Source organism: Danio rerio, chromosome 7 (assembly GCF_052040795.2).
Source record: "Danio rerio strain M-AB ecotype USA chromosome 7, GRCz13ab, whole genome shotgun sequence".
NCBI classification, from domain to species: Eukaryota; Metazoa; Chordata; class Actinopteri; order Cypriniformes; family Danionidae; genus Danio; species Danio rerio.
Genome location: NC_141027.1, coordinates 7677108 through 7702500, shown reverse-complemented (window position 1 = coordinate 7702500; position 25393 = coordinate 7677108). Strand labels below are relative to the sequence as shown.

The 25393-nt window shown below is 38.7% G+C and overlaps 1 protein-coding gene across 7 annotated transcripts in view; it reads left to right on the top strand.

Annotated features, from left to right (window-relative positions):
- intu (inturned planar cell polarity protein) overlaps positions 1-25393 on the top strand; it is a 71792-nt gene that overhangs the window by 2478 nt on the left and 43921 nt on the right. For 4 of the 7 annotated variants that reach the window (XR_015494494.1, XR_015494493.1, XR_015494492.1 and 1 more), the window contains exons 1-4: positions 132-373; positions 7783-8342; positions 12980-13065; positions 20014-20211. Coding sequence is in view for 3 of the 7 variants with exons in the window: in XM_087258514.1 (XP_087114640.1) it covers positions 249-373; positions 7783-8342; positions 12980-13065; positions 20014-20211 (969 nt within the window). In the remaining 4 variants the exon portion in view is untranslated. 7 annotated transcript variants of the gene reach the window in all.

Sequence of the window (25393 nt, the reverse complement as noted above, 5' to 3'; positions counted from 1 at the left end):
CCTGAGCTGTTGTCGTTTATCATAATGCGTAACTTTTTTCCACGCTGTACAACAAAAGCTTCCGTGCTGCTATGGAAACGGCTCGATTCTACCAATCACAGCTTGAGTTGCGTGTCATATGGCGTTCTGGCGAGACCCGTATGCGGATAACATGGCAGGACGCTGTTGCTGTTCAATAGCAAAACCTAGCTTTTAAATGTACATTTTAGTGGCTCCCAGGAGGTTTTATTAACCATTATAATGCGCTGATGGCTTCACTACAGATTATAGAAGCAACCGGGGCGGATTTACGCGAAAATGAGGAGGAGGAAGAAGGAAGCGAAACTGATTCCGATGCATCAAGTTACAGTTACTCAGACTCAGATTACTCCGAGTAAGAAACATCAACAAATACCAAACATATGTGTAAAACTTTTATTATGTTACGTTAATGAGTTGAATTCATGCTAAGCTTCGTGTTTTGGTTCATTTAAAGGATTAGTTCACCCCAAAATGATAATTTTCTCATCCTTTACTCACTCTCAAACACAAAAGAAGATATTTTGAAAAATGTTTCAGGTTTCTGATTGAGTTAATGTTGGTTTCTTATTTACACATTCGTTCAGTGACAATTTGTGACTTGCTTCCTATATTGTTTACCATGGTACTTTGAATATTTGGTCTGAAATCACATCTAAATATGACCTCAAAACAACATTAGCACTGTTTATTTGACTGTGAACAATGCTGTACTTTGGGATTGGCTGCTAATATGATTTTACTATTTAGACATATTTTCTGACATATTATTAGGAGAAAGTCAGAATGTGTGAATATAAAACCAACCTGAGTAGAAACCTGTAACCCTTAACTTACCTGTTTGAAGAAAAAAAAATACAAATACAATGGAAGTCAATGGTTACAGGTTTGCAGCATTTTTCAAAATATCTACTTTTGTTTTCAAAAAAAGAAACAAAAAATGTTTGCGATAAGTGAAGAATTAATAAACGGAGACAGAATTTTCAGTTTTGTGTGAACTTTACCTTAAAGTTGTCTTGTTTTCAGAAATCAAGGTTCATGTGAAGAGAACGAGTAAGAAACATCAACATATGTATGTGTATTTATATATATATATATATATATATATATATATATATATAATTTTATTTTATTATTTATTTTATTATTTATTAATAACTGCATTTTAATATCTTTGTCATTTACTTGATGAAGGTGTTTGCAGTCTGCAGTATTTAATTAGTAAGATAGATGTGTTATAATTATTTAATATGTAAAGCTTTTATTTTTACTTTTTTACAATAATGAGTTATAGCTAGTTTGAATTTATGCTACACTTTGTGCTTTGGTTCATTTAAAGGCACAGTTTACCCCAAAAATTAACATTTCATCATCATTAACTCATCCTCAAGTGATTTCAAACCTTTAGAAGTATCATTTTTCTGTTGAACACAAACTGAGACAATTTGTGACATTATATTATTAAGGAGAAATTCAGAATGTGTGGATATAAAGCCAACTTTACCCTTTAAGAAACCTGTAACCAGTGACCCTGTAACCTGTGAATTAATATATATTAATAACTGCAGTTCTAATTTGGATGTCTTCATGTTGCGTGCTTAATTTTAATGTGTCATTTACTTCATGAAGTTGTTTGCAGTCTGCAGTATTTAATTAGTAAGATAGATATGTAACCATTATTTTATATGTTAACAAAATAAAACTTTTTTATGTTGTTACATTAATGACTTATAGCTAGTTTGAATTCATGCTGCACTTCATGTTTTGGTTCATTTAAAGGGTTAGTTCACCCTAAAATAAACATTTACTTTTCCTTTATTCTCAAGTGATTTCAAACCTTTTTGAGTTTCTTTTTTCCAGTTGAACACTAAAGTAGATATTTAAAAAAATGACAGAAACCTGATTGACACAACGTCGTTTTTAATATTCGCACATTTGTTCAGTGACAGTTTATGACTTGCTCCATATAATGTTTACCATGGTGCTTTGATTATTTGGTCTAAAATCACATGTAAGTATGACTTCAAAACAACATTGGCACTATTTATTTGACTGTGAACAATATTATACTTTGATAGTCGGTCATTGGCTCCTAATCATTGCTGATTTCACTATTCAGACATATTTTCTGAAATTATATGATTAAGGAGAAAGTCAGAATGTGAGAATATTAAACCAACTTTACCCTAAAAATCTGTAACCATTGACTTCCATGGTTGGAAAAACAAATAGAATGGAAGTCAATGGTTACAGGTTTACAGCATTGTTTTAATGGTATCATTTTGCTTTCATTTAAAGAGATAGTTCACCCCAAAGTGATAATTTTCCCATCATTTACTTTCATGTGATTTCAGGCCTTTAAGAATATCCTTTTTGTTGAATATAAAAGGAGATATTTTGAAAAATGTCTGAAGGTAAAGTTGGTTTCATATTCGCACAATCCCTTAGTGACAGTTTGTGACTTGCTCCCTATATTGTTTACCACGTTACTTTGAATATTCTGTCTGAAATCACATCTAAGTATGACTTCAAAACAACATTAGCACTGTTTATTTGACTGTAAACGATGCTGTACTTGACATTGGGTGCTAATATAATTTTACTATTTAGAATTTGCAACAAATACTTCTGACATTATATTATTAAGGAGAAAGTCAGAATGTGTACAATGTTGTACTTTGTCATTGGCTGCTAATATGATTTCACTATTTAGACATTATTCTGAAATTATATTAGTATGGAGAAAGTCAGAATGTGAGAATATTAAACCAACTTTACCCTAGAAATCTGTAACCATTGACTTCCATTCTAGGAAAAATAAATAGAATGGAAGTCAATGGTTACAGGTTACAGCATTGTTTTAATGACATCATTTTGCTTTCATTTAAAGAGATAGTTCACCCCAAAATGATAATAAAAAAAAAACTTTCATGTGATTTCAGGCCTTTAAGAATATCCTTTTTGTTGAACATAAAAGGAGATGTTTTGAAAAATGTCTGGAGTTAAAGTTGGTTTCATATTCGCACAATCTTTTAGTGACAATTTGTGACTTGCTCCCTATATTGTTTACCGCGTTACTTTAAATATTCAGTCTGAAATCACATCTAAGTATGACTTCAAAACAACATTACAGCATTTAAAGCGTTTTTCAAAATATCTACTTTTGTTTTCAAAAAGGAAACAAAAATATGTTTATGTTTAAAAAAACAACTTTACGTCAATCAGGTTTATATTTATATATTTATATATATAGATAGATAGATAGATAGATAGATAGATAGATAGATAGATAGATAGATAGATAGATAGATAGATAGATAGATAGATAGATAGATAGATATAGATATATATAAACCTGATTGACGTAAAGTTGGTTTTTTATTTGCACATTTGTTCAGTGACAGTTTGTGACTTGCTCCTTATAATGTTTACCATGGTAGTTTGAATATTTGGTTTTTAATCACATCTAAGTATGACTTTAAAACAACATTAGCACTGTTTATTTGACTGTGAACAATGTTGTACTTTTATAGTCATTTGCTGCTAATATCATTTCACTATTTAGAATTAGCGAATAATACTTTTTTGACGCTGTAACCATTGATTTACCTGTTAGGAAAAAAAATCATAATGAAGCTCAATGGTTATAGTTTTCCCGCATGTTTCAAAATATCTCCTTTTGCTTTAAAAATAAAAACTCAAAAATATTTGCGATTAAATAAACAATGGCAGAATTTACAGTTTTTAGGTGAACTATACCTTAAAGCTGTCTCATGTAAAGAGAAACTAGCCTTCGTCCATTTTCTGCCCCCTCTCGTTTTTTTTTAAAGGGGACTTTCTGTTTCCAATTTGGAAAGTCAGCCATCATAAATAATTATATGCTGTTCACCATCTTTAGTGAATTTATGGACGTGGTTGCCAAGAGCTAACCACCAAAGTAGTGTGGCTTAATTTAGAAATGGAGAGGAAAACATCAAGTCTGGCTGAATATTGGGTTTAGTTTTTCTGGAATGAGCGAGAGGATTCTGTTACGGAGGTTTCGGATGTGCGGCTTTCACTACTGCTGTCTGAAGCACTGCTTATGGAGTGTTTAGTTTGCTCTCAGATTCTGCTATGTGCTCCGTGTTATGTTTTTATTATTGGGTCTTGAAATACGCGTGTGGCTAAACTTGAGTGACGTAGAAATCGTTTTCAGCGCTTAAAAAAACAAGAATGTTGTCTTATACAGAATATAATGGTGGCACGGTTAGCACTGTCGCCTCACAGCAAAATGGTCTCTGGTTTGAGTCCCATCTGGGCCAGTTGGCATTTCTGTGTGGAGTTTACATGCTCTCTCCATGTTGGCGTGGGTTTCCTCCGGGTGCGTTTCCCCACAATCCAAAGAACAACAAAAAACAGACCTAGTCTAAAAGTAAACTATTTTTGCGCTGAATAGCAATTATTGGAGATTTTTTAATTACTTTTATTTGAAATTTAAATGCGGAGATGTTTGATAGTCATCAGCATCTTAAATCTACAGTAAATGTAAATGACAGTCAAATTTGACATTCTCTCTTCTGGCTGCCGTTTATTCAGCTATGTCAAATTCTGCTGCTGAAAAATTTCAAGACATGACATAACTTTTTTTTCTTTTGGAGTGATTGTAAAAAGGGCGGCACGATGGCTCAGTGGTTAGTACTGTCGCCTCACAACAAGAAGGTCACTGGTTCGAGTCCTGGGTAGGTCAGTAGGCGTTTCTGTGTGGAGTTTGCTTGTTCTTGCCGTGTTGGCATGGGTTTCCTTCTGGTGCTCCGGTTTCCCCTACAGTCCAAAACAGATGTGCTGTAGGTGAATTGAATAAGCTAAAATGGCCGTAGTGTATGAGTGTGTGAATGTGAGAGTGTATGCGTGTATTAGCATTGTTTCTTTTGAGTTGTGCAGTTTAAAGGCGTACTTACACTATGCTATCCGAACTGTGCCCAGGCCTGTTTCCCGGATAGTTTGAGAAGTGTGAGTGCGATGAATCGGGCTCAGGCACGGTTCACTTGGCCGGCCCTGGCCTGGTTGGAAGAGGTGGGCCTGAGCGCGATTCACTTGGTATGCTTGTGTATTAGTACAAAATGCGCCAAAGCCCGAAACTGAAAGCGAGACGTGACTTTTAAGGGACTGTTTCATATAGATTTACTAATCATTCTTACTGTTCAGTGAACGCAAACTGCCGTAGTGTATTAAATACGCAAACCCCTCACTGCACGACAGCTGCACCTTCAAACCTCCTCATTCCTGCAGCACGAGGACTTTATGATTGTTTATGAGCGTCAAAAGTGGCGGATTTGTTCAGTGAAATATCTGACTGCGTGTCACCGCATCCCTAAGGACTGTTTGGCGAAATATTTGACTGCATGTCACTGCATATCAAACAACTGAAACGATATAACGAGAAATCTCCACTGTGCTGAGTAGGGTTGTAACGGTATGAATTTTTCACGGTATGATAATCGTCTAAAACAATACCACGGTTTGACGGTTTCGCGGTTTACGGTATGTTACAAAATAATAGAACAGTGAAGCAAATTTGACTTTTTCCAAATAATATATTTTTAGTTACTATAAACAACACCACTTACAATGAACAAATAAAAATAAGAAAATAATAAATAATGTGTCAAAGTCCAAATAAACATGGTGCAAATCCTCAGTAAAAAATAGATATAAATATTTACTATACTATAAATAGTTACATAACGAAACTAGATTCAATATGGAACATCCCTAGATTTTATGTGCCAGCAAGGATATGGTTGTCTATGGATATGGATATGGATGTGGTTGTCTGCAATGCAGACAAACAGCTGCATCTTCATTTGCGTCTTTTGAAAACAGCAAGAGCAGCAGTTCGTCTTTGCTGTGTCACTGTTTTGTCATGTTTCTGTGCTGCTGTGCATGCAAAAGTACTTAGTATGAGAATTATTTCATGCAAAACTTTTTTTTTGCATTTTATTTAGCCGCGCATAAATGTATGCCTTTCTCTCATTCCGTGTTGTTCAAAAAGCTTGGTCCACAAACAAAAGCGAAACCTATGCTTATTGGTTGTGATATAGCGAGTTTGAACCAATCTGGGCATGGAGGAGGGACAATGCATCAATGTATCATGTCTGATTTGTCCGGAGACACAGTGACGAGAGTTTCTTTGTCAAATCAGCGTTGTCAAATGTTGATGACGTAACCGCACTGATTCCGGAGCCTCTGAAAGTCCGCGAATGTTATGTGATACAGCACTGGAAAGCTGAGATTCTCTTCTTTATGCCAATCTTTGAATTGTATGAATCGGATTAGCGGATCAAAAGTTATTAAACATTTAAGAGCAATACCTATTTTTAGCCGCGGGCGGCTGTCTCGGTCTTTAAGGGTTAAAACCGTTGATATACAATTGTTCATGGTATGATAATCGTGCACGTTCAAATCGTGGTAAACCGTCATACCGGTATATTGTTACAACCCTAGTGCTGAGCGAGAGCGCTTACTGAACAGCGCAGCATCGATGACGTAAACGTGGCCAGGCCCGATTGTAGTGTGAGTGCGGGCCGTTGGGGGAGACGGGTGTGCTTTGGCCCGGTTCGAGGCAACTGTACATAGTGTGACTACGGCCTAATTCACCGAATTTCTACAAAGTATGTTGTATACTGTAAACTTGCAGACTTTCTTTGGTCACATCCATAACGCATGTTTATTGTCCTCATTTAAAATATAAAAAATGTTTGCAGACTGATATTTTTCTGCTCCCATAACTCTGTGCTCAAGTGTTTTGCAAAATATATAATGTTAACATGTACTTCCTCTGTCTATTTATCTTTTGAGATTTTACTGTGAATGTCGCATCCATAACGCTGCAATTGCTCATGTACATACTTTTCCCCTCTTTGTTGTAATTTTACAAAAAATAAAGATATTGAGAAGTTACTGAGACGATACAATCCGCTTGTTAAGTGTGACGTCACGTGAAGCAGCTTCCGGGTCCAAGCGCTCTATTCAACTGAATGGAGAGACTCTTGAAATGGTAATAATAAACGTTTACATAGCGACTTAATACTTTCGAAAATCCCGATCGCAATATATATGTCCATGCCTAATATCCGATGGCCAGAAAGTGATTCATTTTTTTATAAATTGTTAAATTTTTGGTATTTGTTATGCAGCAAGCCCAGAGATTGTTGTTTACACTATGATTTTATATAAAATTAACTTTAATGTGTGATAGGAATAAAACCGCGATCATAAACGAATGATTTCTCCACTCAAATGAATGGCGGCTTGGACCAGGAAACAGTATTACATACGTCACCAACTAACAAGCAGATTCATTATTACAGAATAATAATTATTATGCCTGTTATTTATAGTATTTTCATAGCAATTTAAACTACCGTTTCAATATGTACAACAAGAAACAAAAGCTGGAGTTTTAATGCATATACTCTGTGGAAGAATGACTGAGTGTGTGTGTCTAACGCTCGGCCATACACACAACAACCACAGATATATTATAACGGCTGATGTGTGACTTGATAAACGTGTTGATTTGCAATATCCCCGGTGACAGGTAATGCGTGAAATAAAAAAGTCATGTCTGTTGTCCTAAGATGCATCAGTTCAGTCAGATTTCCACTTTTTTTTGTACTTGAATGTTAAAATGGCCCTCCTATGAATTAGTCACTGAAATGGCCCCTCACCAATTAGAGTTTGAGGCCCCTGCTCTAACGTCTTTTCCTCTGTGTTGTTTCGCAGTGATCTGGAGCCGGAATGGCTGGATGACGTCCAGAAGAACGGTCAGCTTTTCTACCTGGAGCTGAGTGATGGAGAAGAAGAGGCTCTACTGGCTCAGGTCTCCGCCAATCACTCCGCTGCCACCAATCACGTGCGCTTCAGCGAAAAGGAGGCGGAGATTATCACTGACAATGCAAAAAGGCAGGCAAACTCCAGCAACAAATCTGAAGCAAAACTCAAAAAGCTGACCAAGATCTTGAGACGGAAGCGGCGACCATCTCAGAGGAAAGCTGAGGGAAAAGACTCTTCCCAGCGTCCCGCTTCCATCCTGAAGAATCAGGCGGGACAGAGGCCTGGAGTGGTGGTTCAGCAGCAGCGTCTGAAGGATGTGTGTGTGTACCTGAACCCAAAACGCCTCAGCAGCGTCTCGTCTTCATCTGCTGACAGAGGCGGGCTGCTGGAGGCTTTACTGGGGGTCGTGCACAGACCTGGAGGAAATACAGGGAAAAGAGGAGGAAAACTCATCATCCATGGACTCATCCCTCACAGTCCTGCTAGCAAGTGTGCCGAGATTCTTATTGGTGAGAAAATAAGTCTCTGATGTATACAGTGTGTGTGAAGTTTCAGCTCAAAATAACAGAAAGATAATGTTTTTTAACTATCTAAAGCAGACCCTTTTAGGCTTTGATCCTGATTGTGTCATTTTGGTGACTGTCGCTTTAAATTCAAATGAGGTTGTGCTCTTTTTCAGAAGAGGGCGGTGCTACAAATGCCTGTGTTCAAAAACAAGACTATCGCTTTATGCTAATGAGGGAGAGATAGTCAGTAGTGGGCGGGGCTTTCCCCCTCTGATGACACGTACAAAGCGAAAATATCAATCAAAGTGTTTCTGCAGACTGTTTTAATCAAGTGTGAATACAGAAAATATAATTAATTTTCCTTTATACGCTGCCTATATTCACACACTGCTGCCACACAACTGTGTATAAGTGAAGTTTATTTATAAACTAATTTCGAGAGGAGCACGCCCTTATGATTGATAGCACCTGGTCCACATTAGCTAACTCTGATTCACCAATCAGACGACTCCTTAACCACTATAAATAACCAGAGTATCATACCATCAACCATCTTCGTCTTGAAGAATCCCCCCTTCCACCCCTACTCCTCCCATTTCCTTGTCAGGGCAGCCCGGAGGCCTAGTGGTTAGCGCCACGGTCACACAGCAAGAATGCCACCGGCTCGGACTCTACCTGGCCAGGTCGGCGTTTCTGTGCTGAGTTTGCATGTTCTCCTCGTGTTTGCGTGTGCTGTCACCGGGCTCTCCGGTTTCCTCCCACAGACCAAAAACATGTAACATAAGTAAACTGACAAATCTAAATTGACAGCATAGACACTTCATAGCATTTTATTCTACTTCCAACATTATCAAGCAGTGGAGTACTCGAGACCTACCTGAACTCGGTATATATACATATATATCCTCCATGCCTCATCTTGAGGGGCTTTTAAAGTTTATTCATGACAACTTGCTTTTGTACAATGTTGTTATTATTATTATAAGTATTATTTATTATTTGTATATTTATATTTGTTTTAATAAAAATTTAAAGTTGATAAATCAATTATGAGAAAATGAAGGCCCTTAAAAGCTATTAAAGTCTTTATCGTGCTTTTACGAGCTCTTACATTTTCTTCAAGCGTCGTACAAAGTGATTGACTCCAAAAAAGCATAAAGATATTTATTTTCCTTCTAACATTAACAACGGCGTGCTCGATCCACGCAATTGGTTCGGGCCAGGGCACGTCCAGCCAAACTCCTTCTTCCGGATGATTTCACGTATTTTGCAACAAACGTGGGAGGATTAAGGGTGCTTTCACACCTGTGAATCGATTCAGTTGTTCCGAAACAGAGATTACAATTGTTACATTGTTGCTCTTTGCTCTTGGAGCGGTTCACTTTCACACTGCAAAGTTTCTAATCGGACCAAAAGAGCTAAAACAAGTCACGTGCGAGTAAACTCTCCTTACATTGGTCAGAGTGTCAAGGTTTATTTTGCAGCGTCCCGCTTAGCTGTCAGGAGAGGTGGGGGTTTGATGGTGATTGACAAGGTGCGCGTGCGCGATGTGTCTAAGGAGAGATGCGGTGGGGAGGGGTGAGAAGGGTGCGCCACGTAGCCTATTTGATGACCGGGAGGGAGACGCGAGATTACCGGGAGATCATCACTCGTTTGCGGGCATCCGGAGACTCGCAAAACTTCCCGCCCTACTCATAATTCTCTCTTCATATCGCCGTAAGCCTATTACATATCCATACAACACTGTGATATAACCGCGCTCGGATCGGATTGCTTTCTCACTGCAATCGAACCGCTCCAGGGTTCGTTTCAATCGAGCCGAGACCACCTCACTCAAGCGATCTCGGAGCGATTACTTTGGCGCGGAACAGAGCGCGATTGCCCTGTTCACATATGCCAAACGAACCGCGCTAACTGGGCAAACGAGATACGTTCCGAAACAAAAGTGTAGGTGTGAAAGCACCCTAAGTGACGCTCTCCACATGAGGCGAAAGCATAGATCAAAACAGATGGAAAAATGTAGGACTGCAAACTCCTAGTTGGAGAAAGACGAGTTTAAACAGTGGCTGATGCCTGTCGATTAAAACAACCGCGTAATTTATTTTTTCAGGGTTTGTTTCTTCCGAGCTTATCTGAGTTCTGTTGTATGGTTGTGCTCCATTGATTTAATTAGCTACTACTGTTTATCAAGTTAAAGGTTTGATACTGATTGGAATTTGAAGTGGCGACGAGGTCTTAAAATATTCTTTAAAAGTCTTAAAAAGGTAGTGAAATTTCCTTTAGGATTTATGCATATTCACCTTATTCTCTGCAGACGAGCCGGCGCTGCCATTTGAATCTTTTTGTCTCGCGACTTCCGGTTACATTTACTTCCATTCATTTTTTGACGTTAACAACTGCTCGTTACGCTGCTTGATGTTGCAATTTAATATTTTCTTATTATATTATGCTACTTGGTCTGTATAGTCATGCAAACATTTGTTTGTTGAGCAAGTAGTTTGGCCATTTTCTGCCGTTTATTATTCCTTGTCATTTCTCCCATAAGCGACTGAATCGGAAGTTCTAAGACAATCGCGACAACAGGCGCACTTCCACATTTTAGAATAAGGTCAATACCCTGAATATTTACTACATAAAAATAAAAACCACTGCCTCCATGCCTTCTACACCTCAGGGGCTTTTTTCAGTTTCTCCATGACAATTTGCTTTTGTATAATGTTATTATTATTTATTATATGCATATTTATATTAGTTTGAATAAAAACAAGTTTTGATTTGTCCACCTAATGGTCGTCTTCATCACCATATGGGGCATAAGAACAGGACGTGTGTTTGATATAACTGTTTTTTAGACACACCTCATTATTATTGTTCATTTATTCGTTTGCTGAAAATTAGAACTGGATTTAGAAATCTTTGCGCTTAACAAATGAAATTAAATATGTAGGCTAATAAATGTGGAGTGAGTTTCCACAGTTTCCTTATCCACGAAAGTAAAGGAGTAGCAAAAGTAAAGTAAAGAGGCTGAATGGAGGAGGATCATTCTTTATCCTCGCGCTGCAGATGCAGTTTGACTGTTTTCTCACGAGTGAAGCGTTTAGCTTTTCCACTTACAGTACAAACCCTGTATGTAAATAGCAAATGCACCATGGTGTGATGCAGCTGACTCTCACAGGGAATGAGAGACGAGACTCTCATTGGTTTAATGCATGTTATGCTTAAAACACACCGAGAACTCATTAAGAGAATAAGCACAACCCTGTTAGACCAGACGCCAGGGCGCAGAGCATATTTTTCCATCCTTAAAATAGCAAAAGGGGATTCGCACACGCTCTTAATGCTTATGCACTATGCGCTTTAGACTTTGTGTTTAGATAATTAAAATAGAGCCCTACATGTTTGGCCCTCGACAGTTCAAAATTAGAATTGATGAAATCAGAAAAATATCTTTTACCTCTTTTTTTAATATCATTAAATAAATCATTTTAAAACATAACTAACAAAAAATAAAATTTTTCTCGGGAAATGTTATATTATAAGAAATATGGTTATCACAATACTCAACAGCAGTAATGCATATTGCGTATTTTTCCAGTGTTGAGCAGCTGTACTGTTTAGCTAAGTTGTGGCTCGGTGTTGTGGTTAGTTTTACTCTTATTCCCATTCACATCTGCACTTCATCTTTACACCCGTAACACATTTAGTATTGAAATCATGACTGAAAGTCAAAGAAAAAAAGAAGCAATTTCTTCAATTTCTCCATATTTACAGCGAATGTCTTTCTGTTGATGTATCAAAGCGACATTCAACAGGAACCGCAGTCGCTTTCTCCTCGAAGACACCAAAGAAATTCCAGACGGGTTACACTCCTCCACTCTCTTTACCCCAGCAGCGGTTTTTATGACCGTTTCTCAAACATACTAAAGCAATTAGAGCGGTTATCTGGAATAACTGAGCGAGATCTTTAATTGCAGAGTATGCAGATCTGCAGGTGGTGATGCTGTTTGATGTGCGTTTATCTTTAGAAATACAGTTTAGCAGAGCTACTCTTGCACGCTCCAGAACTGCAGAGGCTTATATGCAGTCAAAGTCTATTATTAGGCCTTTCTTTTTCACAGTATTTTTTCAAATGATATTCACCAGAGTGAGGAGTTTTTCACAGTATTTCCTATAATGTTTTGTCTTCTGGAGAAAGTCCTGTTTGTTTAATTTTGGCTAGAATAAAAGCAGTTTTTAGTTTTTTTTTTTTGCCATTTTAAGGTCAAAATTATTAGCCCGCTTAAGCTATATTTGATTTTGACAAACCATTGTTTATAAATAAAGTGAATCTAATTGCATTTGCATTTTAAAGATTAAATAAAAGTTTAAAAGATATTATTTTTTAGAATAATTCCACAGAAATCCATGTTTTTACCAAAATTCTCTGCAGAAATAGCAAAAAAACGTCCGCAGATTTCCGTCTGGCCCTAGAGATTACATTGTAATTGTTTGTTAATAATTGTTTTAATAGAGTTATTAAAGCAATTATGTTTAGAAATGTGTTGAAAAAAATCTTCTCTCCATTAAACAGAAATTGGGTAAAATATTATTCAGGGGGGGTTTTAACTCTATCGCCTGTATTATCTTTCTTCTTTCTATAGGTGATGCTCTGGTCGCTGTGGATGATGTGGAAGTCACATCAGAAAACATCGAGAGGGTTTTGTCTTGTATACCAGGCCCTATGCAGGTAAGAATACCTGCTAGATACATCACTGAAATCCCTTAAGGCCCATTTCCACTGAGTGACACGGTTCGGTTTGTACGTTTTTATGGCCGTTTCCACTGTCAAAAGGCGTACCGAACCGTACCGTACTGTACCAGTTTGTAGGCATTCTTTTGAAAGGGTACCAAACACGAGAAAGGGTACCAAAAGGTGGAGCTAGGCACGCAGCTGAACGCTTTTGTTTACAGAGATACGTCATTTGCTTGCGCAACAAGCCAGAATGAAAACAAAAGTGCCGCCATGTTTAAAATACACAGCTGAGGGATTACAACAGAATTACATATACATAATAACGAGCCATGGTCGACCCGAGATCAAACAAACCTTATCGTCTTGATGAACAGCCACAATGCCAAGAAGAAGAGCAGATTTACTCTGTGCCCCTTAGTTTTTTACGAGCCAGTCTGAAGTGGGAGCGGTTTCACTTTCTTCCTTGCAGTCGGCGCGCGTCTATATCTAAAATAACAAACTTCTTGAGCTGATGATAATAACGTGCGCTTGATCATTGAGATGCTTTTGAAACCCCATCCTGTCAGAAACTGACAAACACGAAAGTGAAGCGCGAAAAAACAAAGGAGAAGCCGGAAAAAAAGAAGCACATTATTTCTTCAGCAAATGTAAACAACCTGCCATGTTGAACTATTATCATCATCTTTTGGACTAATATGAACTCTGAATGATGGAATGACTCTCTAACAGAGGCTACATGTGCTGCTGAAGTTTAAAGACACAGATAGAAGGTTTGCACTGACTGTAGGCTATATCAGGGTTCAACGGTAAGGATTTTTTCTACTGATCCGACCGGGCCAGTGGTTTAGATTTTTACTTGCCTTGCCAAAAGTTTTACTGAATTTTTTTAAAAGAAGTTAATAGCTTTTTTAACCACATATTTTAAATAATATGTCAAAAATAACGTCTGTGAATCTAGCATTTCAATACTTTAAAAAAAGTTAATAAATGGTTAATAAGCAAAATTCTAAGTGTTATGCAAACAAAAAGAGCAGTATGGAAAATGTGGAGGTATTTTATTGCTGTTCGAAATTATTTAACAAAAGGTGGCTGACTTGCCAAACTGACGGCAAACTGTGCAAAACAACACTTCATTTATTTGTTTTGTTGTTACCACGTAAATGTCTGCTTCCAAGACACAGGAACATGACTTTTTTTTTTAGCCTTATAATGTGATGTTGTCGCCATGTTGCCGTTTCTTCACTGTACTGATTGTCATCAGGTTATGGGGAAAAACAGTATGCTCAAAACATCAAGAGGAACCGATAAGCAATATGGTATCTACGACATCACAGAGAAGATAGCATTTAAAGACTTAAAAGCACAAAATTAAAATGCACGCAGTTGACAAAAAGTCACAGATTAAACTTTAGTGACAAGGCAGCACTGTCCCAATCGGGCCAGTAATGATCCTGTCTATTGTCCCAAGTGTCTCTCATACTGGCCTTGGGCCACCGGGCAGTCCTTATTGTTGAGCCCTGTATATGTTGCATTGTTTTTGAACCCAAATAAGGACTAAATGTCTGCTGTGTGCAGTTTTTCTGTAGTTGGTATCATATCAGAGACTGTAAGGGTCTGTATGTGTTCATATATAATGCATTTATTTATTTATTTGATAAAATTACCGACGTTACAGTAGGCTATTTCGCACTGTCATTGATCTGCAGTTATAATCAGATCATGTTCATAGAAAAGTTAGTAATAAACATTCATACACAAGTATTTATGTGTGTAAAGCGTCTGCTTTGTGAGAAGAGCTTCTCGTATGATATGTGAACGAACTGTACAGATTTACTGTTGACATTTCCCTGAGCGAGAATAACGTCGACTAAAACTCTGTCATACAACACGCCCACCAAAATGGGTACCCTTGGTAGTGGAAATGCAAGCCTGATAAAAGTGACCCGTACCAACATGAACCGTACCGTACTGTACCAGTCAATGGAAACGAGCCATTAGAAACAGCAGAGCAACCTGTTAACACTTTAAAAACACCATAGTTTTTTTGTAAACAAATTTTTTTTTATATTTTTAAAGCATTTTCCGCAAAAATAATCACTTTACTGTGTTTAAGAAAATCTACCAGACATTAGCCCCTTTCACACAGTGATACCAGTAAATATCCGGAAAATTTCTGGAGCTACTTTACCAGGAAATCCAAAAAAGCGATGTTCACGCAGGCGAGAACGTTACGGAATTTTTCCAGAAAAGAGCATTCACACATCCGTTCCAAAATACCGGTAAATTCTGACATCATTACCCAGAAATGAGCTCTAAACGGCTCCAGTTATATATGTAAACACAGATGGGGTCAGGCTTTTGTTGATGGTCTCACTTATATATACAGATTTAGGAGCTGTTTTGTCCCAGAGACATCCAACGGCAAAGCGAACCGCAGCTAAATGTTTACTTTATGGATAAGTTTTGTCAACAACTTTGATGTAAACATATGGAGGAACACTTCGCATTTTGAGATGTGCATTTGTTTGTGTGCTAGCACTCACAGAAGCGCTTCTTCACGTGCACGCAAATCACGCAGCTGAACACAAAGCTTGCAGGTGAACTCATCACGGTTTATCGTGAGCAATTATTATTTTCACAGTTGGCGTTAAAAATGAACATTATCTGACCTACAAGTAGCTGCTAAATGTGTCTAGGAAAAGGAGTCAAAGGCGTTTATTTTGATAAACAGCATGGATGTGAATGCGTCTGAATGTTCTGATTGGCTGGAGTAGACCTTTCACGAAAATTGCCAGAACGAATTACTGGTATTTTCAAAAAGGGCCTGTTCACACATACAGACCTTTCCGGAAAATTAGCGGTCTGGGGTGCGTTTCCCAAACAACAATATAACCTGCGGCTGAACTATCATAGTACGATGCATTGTTTGGGAAAAGATCTATGTAGTGACGAGTGTTTACCAAAACCCATAGTTTCTCTGTGGCAGATCCATCGCTTGAAACACGTTAGTTATAACGTAAAACGCCCATAACGATGCTCTAAACAGGGTGGAGTATCAACTTCTTTAGAGAAAAACCCATAATTTCTTTGTGCAAACTATATTGTTTTACACGCAAGAATCCAAAAAAATCAATATTGGATTTGGTAAAAACATGCACTCGCTTACATATTAACTGATAAATATGTAAATGGCACATATAGGACCTGTGTTTGCTTGAGTAAAATTATTGAGTTGAACATTATTCTATTTTTAAACGTATCACTTACAAAAGCTATTCTAATATCATATATAAATCATATAAATATACTAAATAAATAATGAGGCGATTTATTAAGAAATTAAATTTAGTATTTATTATTTATTAGATATGAAAAACATACTTTAATAATATTATTAATTATATTAATGATGATGATGATAATTGTTATTATTAATAAGGAGGATATTGTTTATTTATTTTTAATTTAAAACTACTTTTACAATTTGAGACATGAAAACCACTGCAGAAGTGTTCTAACCAGCAGGTCCATGTCATATGCAGTACAGACATGTAATAAATAACCCACTATGAATTAAAAGAATTAACGTTTTCTTTTTGTTTTCACAAGCTTTAGAGACTTCCCATAAATTCCACTTTTAAATAATAGGTCACCTATAGCTTTTGCCATGAGGCTTTGTTCAAAATGGCATCAATGTTTTCAAAGTGCACTGCGATGGGAGCACAATTGAAAACATGAAGCTCGCTAAAACTGAACTGTAAAAATACTTTGGAAGCAAATTACACGTAAGAGAGATGACTCTAATGCTTTTTTATTTTTAATAATTCCAACTTTGAATGTTCTAAATGAATAGGGCATAGGGGGGATAAGTGGGAATAGAACACAGTCAGGAACTATGTTTCTAACGACAGCTCCAGAGCTTTAGTTGCGAGTGCTCAAGTTTGCGACGCAGTTGAGCGACGGATTTGGGAAACGGCAAATCAACAAACTATGTTTGTAACGACGGAACTTGCGACCTTAGTTGGCTAACGATAGTTTTGGGAAACGCACCCCTGTATGTGTGAAAGGGGCTAATAATATTTCACTTCAGCCATAGCTTCATATGCAGTGTTTTTGAGATATTATTAGATAAACTAAACAAAACTGCCTAATTAAGCTTTCATGGTTATGAGATTTGCACCGCTCACAGCCAGCATCGATGCGTTTTTCTGTAACTAAAGCTGGAAGCACGTCGTTTGTTTGATCTGTTCTTAAGCTGCATTTCATCTCTCTCGTTCTGAAAGAGGAGGAATGTAGAAATGACAGAGTTTGTTCTCCGCAGAGCGACACTGGTTACGGTAACTCTTGTTTTCATAGGCCACAGGAAAAGAGCCATTACCCTGCGGAGAAGAGAGTGATTAAAGGACCAAAACCCGTAGCAAATTACACCGTAGCACAGAAAAGGACAGAGCAGGCTATTATGATATTAGTGCTGAGGAACTGAGCTGTTGTGAGGTTTACACAAGCTCGCCAAGATTTTAAAATGAGCTGGAGAATTATGAAATTATAAGGTGAGCGTAACTGAGGTTTTACTGAGGTAAAAGTCACTAAACCACAGGAACAAAACCATCATGTCCACTGGTAACTGCCTTTCCCTGCAATCTGGCAATGGCAGAAAAAAGAAAGGATGCTTTTATACAAAAGCACGCACATTATACTGTGTTACTACATTGTAGATTCTTAAAAAAACTGCCTTTATTCATTTATTCATTTTCTTTTTGGCTTAGTGCCTTTAATATTCTGGGCCCGGTTTTTCAAAAGTAATCCACTAGGATTTTGGATAAGGGATTGGATCAAATCTTGAAAATGGGTTTTTCAAAAGAAAAAACGGATTACATAATCGGATTAGATCACGTAATCCAAACTTGGTTTTGATCCGGATCAAACCTTTAGTTTGGGTTTTTCAGACCTTTTTTGTAGGATCTGGATCACTTTGATCCAAAAAACCTGGATTAAACTGATCCCATCAGAAGGGTGGATTTAGCGTGGATTTCATGCCCGAAATGTAATGAAAACTTAAAAAATGTATTAAATAATACAATTTTTGGATCGTACAGTATCTTACGAGATATACTATTTATTCATAAGGTTTTCATTTTATTTGTTCATCCGTCAGGCTATAGTGAGTATAGGCTTTAACGTATTTAGCCTTCAAGTATAGGCCTACAGCAAGTAGAACGAGTTTGGCCTCATAAAATAATCCCCCAAACAGCTGTCAAAACTGACCAAAAACAATCAATTTTATTCTGTCAATAATTGATATATATATTCATCACAATGTAAAATATTTTTCTTTTTAGAATATTTATTAGTGATGCATGCAATGATTACAGAATAACAAAAAAAAAATGCAAAGAATGGCAATGACTGATTTTTGAAATCTCTTTCAACAATTGCAAAAAGAGACTTAAAGGGCAGAAGCACAGCTTCGTTTGGCAGAGAAACAACTGAATCTGACCAAACTGCAGCAAACCAAGGCCAATGACTTGAGATCCGCCACCTAAAGGCTACGCTCAGACAAGCTGCTCTCTCCACATCAGATGAGGAAGTCTGAACTTATTGTGGAGTTTTTGACATTAAGTCTTTTTTTTTTTAATTTACATCTATATTTGAAACTTATTATAAATATCCTCAATGTACAGTGTTGTAGGTCTCAGATGAGCGGACTGCTTAAAGAGGATGGGGTGTTGTTTTTCTTGTTTTTATTATTTATTATTTGTTATTATTTTAATAATTATAAAATTTTCTTAGTTTTCATTTCAAATAAAAATAAAGATATATTGACCCCACGCTGGCTATTCTACTCTTTACATATCTATAGTTCTACATTGTGATGTCCTATCCTGTTTGAGCACTGGTTATCCAGATTTAGTGATCCTGAAAAGTTCCTATCCGGATCAGATTGATCCAATCCGATGTTGCTTTGAAAAACTGGCTCAAAGTAAGCTGGATTACATGATCACTGATCGCAAAAACAGGATTACTAAATCCGGATCAATTTTATCCGGATTAAACCTTTTGAAAAACCGGGCCCTGGGGTCGCCACAGCGGAATGAACCGCCAACTTATCCAACACATGCTTTACGCAGCGGATACCCTTCCAGCTGCAACCCATCACTGGGAAACACCCATACACCCTTACATTCACACGCATACACTACGGACAATTTAGCCTACCCAATTCGCCTATACCACATGTTCATGAACTTGTGGGGGAATCCGAAGCACCCAGAGGAAACCCACGCGAACACGGGGAGAACATGCAAACTCCACACAGAAATGGCAGCTGACCCAGCTGAGCCCAGATTTCTTGTGGTGTGGGAATAAATTTCCAAATAAAACATGGTATCAGACGGTAACTCTGGCGTAATTTGAACGGGAGCAGGCGGGCTAACAATGTAGCGTTCCTGAGTTCCGCCGTTATTTCGGAACAGCATATCTGGGCATCACGGTGGCAACTCGATCGCCTCATAGCAAGTAGGTCGCTGGTTCAAACCCCGGCTGGGTCAGTTGCCGTTTCTGTGTGGAGTTTGCATGTTCTCCCTGTATTCACCTGGGTTTCCTCTGGGTGCTAACTGACCCAGCTGAGGCTCGAACCAGTGACTGTGCACGCTTGCTGTGCTGTGAGAAAGAGCACTACATGTGATTCATATCAAATAAATTCCCACATATGATCAAAACCATAATCTGACCTGAGTAAATCAGAAACCATGTGGGGGGTTTTTTTCTAGCTTGCACGTACGTCGCCATATTTGATTTGTAACATAGGGGAGACAAAAATCTGAACTGAGTCACTTGCAGTGTAAATGCAGCCTTTAAAGTAGTTTTTTTTTACAGACTCTTCACCACTGCAGCGATCATGCTAATATTTGCCTGTGCTTTCTAATGGTGTGTGTGTTTTAGGTGAGGTTGACTCTGGAAACAGTGTGTCCGGCCGGCGTGTCTCCAGAATCCAAGGTGTCGGCATCTCCTCAGGTCAGTCAGCTGGTGCGTCTGCTGTGGGGCGAAGACACGATTGAGCTGCAGATGTCCATCGCTGACGTCCCCCACATCGCTATGTTCCTCTCGCTCAGACTTGACTCAGAGACGCAGCAGGATGAGGTCAGTCTTGTGTAGCAATGTCAAGAATGAGTTATGGCAGATACTACCAGGGCTTAACATTAACTTTTTTGATCACCAGCCACTGTGGCTAGTAGTTTCCCAACGTTACTAGCCACTCGCCATTTCAACTAGCCACAATTTTATTGTTGGGAAAATATATTTTATGCGCATAAATTTGACTTTTACCTGCTAAAATTACTTGATTTAGAGCAGGGGTCACCAATCTCGGTCCTGGAGGGCCGGTGTCCCTGCAGGATTTAGCTACAACTTGCCTCAACACACCTGCCTGGATGTTTCAAGTATACCTAGTAAGACCTTGATTAGCTTGTTCAGGTGTGTTTGATTAGGGTTGGAGCTAAAATCTACAGGACACCGGCCCTCCAGGAACAAGTTTGGTGACCCCTGATTTAGAGTTTGCTTAATCTCTACTTGCCTCATTCATTTTATTTTTTGTGTGTCGTGTATGAGCTTGCTCAATCGAGCAAATGGTTCAGGAGCAAATGGGTCAGGGTTTCATATATTACAATTAGTTTTCATAATTCTCAGAGCCCAAAATGAAGGATTTACCCAATTTTTCTCTGACCACACCACACCATACATAAACAGTTAATTATTTCTTAGCCACAAATTTTAAACGTGTCAAAAAAAGCAAAACATAGCTGAATATACTTTTTATTTAACAAAACCTATGCACTGTATACTGTCCTGGCTAAAGGTCCCAGATCCCCAGATCTCCTATTAAAGCAATGTTATTGTAAAAAAAAGTATATTAAACCATATTCAAGAGTTCACACTTAGATATTGCTTGACAACTGTAAGCAGGTTTGGCATGCTGTCCCGGGAGAGAATCCTGAGCTCGGAGATAGTTGAGCCCAGGGCTCCCGCCAGGTCCATAGAGCATGTGAGGGGAGTACGAGATCAGGTGGTTCTCGAGAGCTCCCCAAATGCATGAAGCTCGGGACAGCAGCCGTGTATTCGAAGAAACTCCCCAAAAGGCTTCAAATGCTATATCTGGCTGCTGGATATAGTTATTTGAAAAAGAAAAGGTAAAGGGGCTCCTTTGGAGCAAAGGGTGAAACAGGTTCCTGCGGGAACCCGATGTGGAGGATCCGGTTTGTCCGTGAGTAACTTTTGGAGGAGCTAGAGCGGACCTGTCGTTACCTTCTTCGGAAAACGAAGATAAGGGAGTAATATCTAGCTAGGCTACTTATAGTGAGTTAGGATAGATCTGATTGGCTAACTAATGAGTGTAGATAGGTGGCCAGCTGCAGTCAATTATATCACATGCTCCTCTCGAAATTAGTTTAAAACTTCACTTAACGCAAAAGAAAGCAGGTAAAAACATACTGTGTGATAATGAGAGGATGATCACACACACATGGTTAATGTTAGACCCATGAATAATCTGTTCAAAAATGGTTATAACGAAAGCAACTGGCTCTGCTTACAATAAGTCAACTCTGGAACTCTTGAATGCAGCAAGACTGTAGGTGCATGTTCCTCCCTTTTTGTTCAGTCTATTTAAAAGAGAATTGATCGCATCACTTGTACTTCTAGACACAGTTGCTTCACGAAAGGAAACGGGAGTGCGCACGTGTCGCGCACATCACCTCAGCTGTTAGCGCGAATGATTATCCTTTCATTCGGTATTCACCTGCTTTGCTCGTGCGAAGTTGCGAACGCAATTATTTTTGTCAGTCGTGTTGCTTCTCGATCGCCTGTGAATGCATATTGGACCATCCTTAATGTTAAACCCTGCTTTTAAGAATTATTATCTGGGAAAATTATTTTCAGCCAGCCAAAGTGGCTAGTGGGAGCGTCTGTCTTACCCGCCACCGCCGAAATCTACCCGCATTTGGCGGGTGTTAATGTAAAGCCCTGGATGCTACATTCATACATCAATGCAAAATATCAAAAGAATTACAAATGAAAACCAATCAAAACTAACCATATACAGGGTTTCCTCTAGGACACAGGTGTCACACTCCAAAAGGTGTGCTCTGCACAGTTTAGTTCCAACCCTAATTAAACACACCTGATCAAACTAATCGAGCCCTTCAGGCTTGTTTGAAACCTACAGGTAAGTGTGTTGGAGCAGGGTTGGAACTAAACTGTGCAGAGCTTCGGCCCTCCAGGAATTGAGTTTGACACCCCTGCACTAGGATTTTTTTCCAGCTGTGGCGGCAGGCCTTTTTTTAAACAGATCTACCAACTCCCTGTGCCGTTATTTCAATGACAAATGTCGTGAGCGCAGTATTACAAGTCGAGATTGATTTGCTCTCGTGCCGATTTCCTCTGCTCTTCTTACACGCCCCATCAAATATACACTGCTCAAGTGCAGATCTTCTGCACTCTCAAATGAACACTGCTGAAGTGTGATTTAGAGTGTTTATGTATCAAAAGTATGTCTCCAACATTTATTAGATTTGCTAGCAGGCCCGGATTAGCTAATCGGGAGCACCGGGAGAATTTCCGGTGGGCCGGTGCGTTTTTTGGCCTTGAGGGCCGCTGTCCCTAGCTGCTTGCACTCTCAGCAGTCGCACTTTTTTCATTTATTTATTTATTTGACCATAGCCACACTATTTTTATTCATTATTTTGCCGCAGCTCCGCTCTTTTTATTTATTTTCTCGCAGCCCCGTGAGCAAAATGCAGCCCGCAGGTTAATGATGATGTTACTAAGTTATCATTCCATAGTGAATAATAATTAATATTAATGAATATTACACCTGCTCAATGAAAATCAGATGATTTACTACATTAATAAATCTGACATAACTTGATCAGAAATCTAAAAAGGAGGAAAAAAAAGAGTAGACATCAGTAGCAGCAGATAACAGTGCAATACTTATTTTATATCCCGGACACACCATTCTATCAGGGCCATCTTGGTCTAGTGGTTAGCACATTGCGTTATCATGCCGCCGATCCGAGTTCGATCCTCACTATGATAATTTTTTTTTTTCATTTTTAGTGTTAAGACATATTATACTGTTTGGGTTACTTATGTAGGGGTACATTTTGTGTGTGTGTGTGTGTGTGTTTGTGTGTGTGTGTGTGTGTGTTTGTGTGTGTGTGTTTGTGTGTGTGTGTTTGTGTGTGTGTGTGTTTGTGTGTGTGTGTGTGTGAGATGACCGTTACAAAGGACTGGATATCTATAAAGAATTAATGCTCTCATATTTATGAAAAACATTTGAAGTTCCAAAGCAGCTGTGTCCTTGAAAAAGACGTGGTAGTGTCATTAGAAACCGGATTGGAAATAACGCTATTTTAATATACTCAGTCATCGACTGAGGTAGGCCGGTCTAAGGCTTGAAAATCCAGAGCAAAAAAGGAGTCCCACTCCGGCCCTGTTTACTAGGAATATTTATGAATGTCTCCAATAGACGTACAGAGCGGCATTGTAGCTGAAAGCTCAAAGACGTCACGTTGTACTCGCCGGTGCAGACAGCCAGTCTACACGCTGGAATTTACACAAGGATCTAAACGCCGTGACGCAGCTTCAAAAATTCTTTTCAAACCGGAAGAACAAATTTGCTCAAAATAGCGCAAAACAACCAATTTTTACTTGTTAGTGAAATATCTGTGTCCTAATAGTGTTTATAGCAGCATGGCACACATAAATGACTATCAACATTTCAAAAAATGTGTTTTGGTGTTTCGTGACCCTTTAAGAAAAACAATAGTTGGCCCTAAAATTTAAATTTGACAATGCACTTCCTGTTTGTTTTGAGTTAAATTTTCAGATTAGGTCTGTCTGAGGTATTGGGCGGGGCTAACAAACTTAACCACGCCCCTCCAGCTGTCAGAGTTGACAGCAAACAGAAATGGTGAACAGGAGGAGGAGGAGGAGTCTGTTTGGTTATGATAACCCTCCCCAAACCCTTTTCAGATCTCTCTGAATGACCCGCCTTTTTTAGTACATCCAATTAGCTCGCAGTAGAAAGAACAAGCCACGCCCACTGTTTACTTAATATTCTGTTTCTCTAGGAACTGCGTCACAATACATGGAAAAAAACAGTTGCAGCTTCCAGTTCATGCAGACTTTAATTAAATAAATGAAGTAAAAAGGTTAAATATATTCCTCAAAACCATTTCATGTAAAACGCATGCTGGATAAGTTGGTGGTTCATTCCACTGTGGCGACCCCTGATGAATAAAGGGAGTAAGCCGAAGGAAAACGAACGAATGAATGAGTATGAACGTAGATGACAACTACAGATGTCATTTCAGCTCATGACAAATGGGCAGAACTAAAACAGCTGTGTGTGTGTGTGTGTGTGTGTGTGTGTGTGTGTGTGTGTGTGTGTGTGTGTGTGTGTGTGTGTGTGTGTGTGTGTGTGTGTGTGTGTGTGTGTGTGTGTGTGTGTGTGTGTGTGTGTGTCTGTGTGTGTGTGTGTCTGTGTGTCTGTGTGTGTGTGTGTGTGTGTCTGTGTGTCTGTGTGTGTGTCTGTCTGTGTGTGTCTGTCTGTGTGTGTGTCTGTCTGTGTGTGTGTGTGTGAGATAAATGTTTATTGCTTTTGCATGATTTCACCGTCCAGAAGAGTTTCCCTCATTAAATCTGTCAGGATGGAGCATGAATGACTCTGCTGTGCAGGTTTAGTGTGACGTGAGGAAATTGGAGAATTAAAAGAGAGAGAGAGACGTTTGCTTTCGTCTGGCTAAATAATTCACATTCCCAACAGAAAGAACGAAACACTCCTCATGACTGCGGAAGCTTTTCTATTATCAGTTCATGAAGAAAGAGGAGAGGAGGAAAGCGCAAAGTAAAGCTTATAAAATGATGGAGATTTTCCAATTTTGGCTCAGTGGTTAGCACTGTCGCCTCACAGCAAGAAGGTCGCTGGTTTGAGCCTCGGCTTGGGCAATTGGCATTTCTGTGTGGAGTTTGCATGTTCTCCCTGTGTTGGCGTGGGTTTCCTCTGGGTGCTCCGGATTCCCCCACAGTCCAAACACCTGCACTGTAGGTGGATACATTTTGCAACACGTAGGAGTACTCCTGTGTATAGTACATTAGGTTAGACGCGAGTGCCACCCCTTGTACTTTTGGATAGATAGAGGAGGAAAGTTAGTATACTTGGTAGACTTCTTTGTGTGTTTATTTGTTTTGCTTTCATTTATTTAGTAAGTTAGATGCTTCTGGGGAATTGGACATTGTTTGAGTTTTGTCCTTTTCTTTAGCG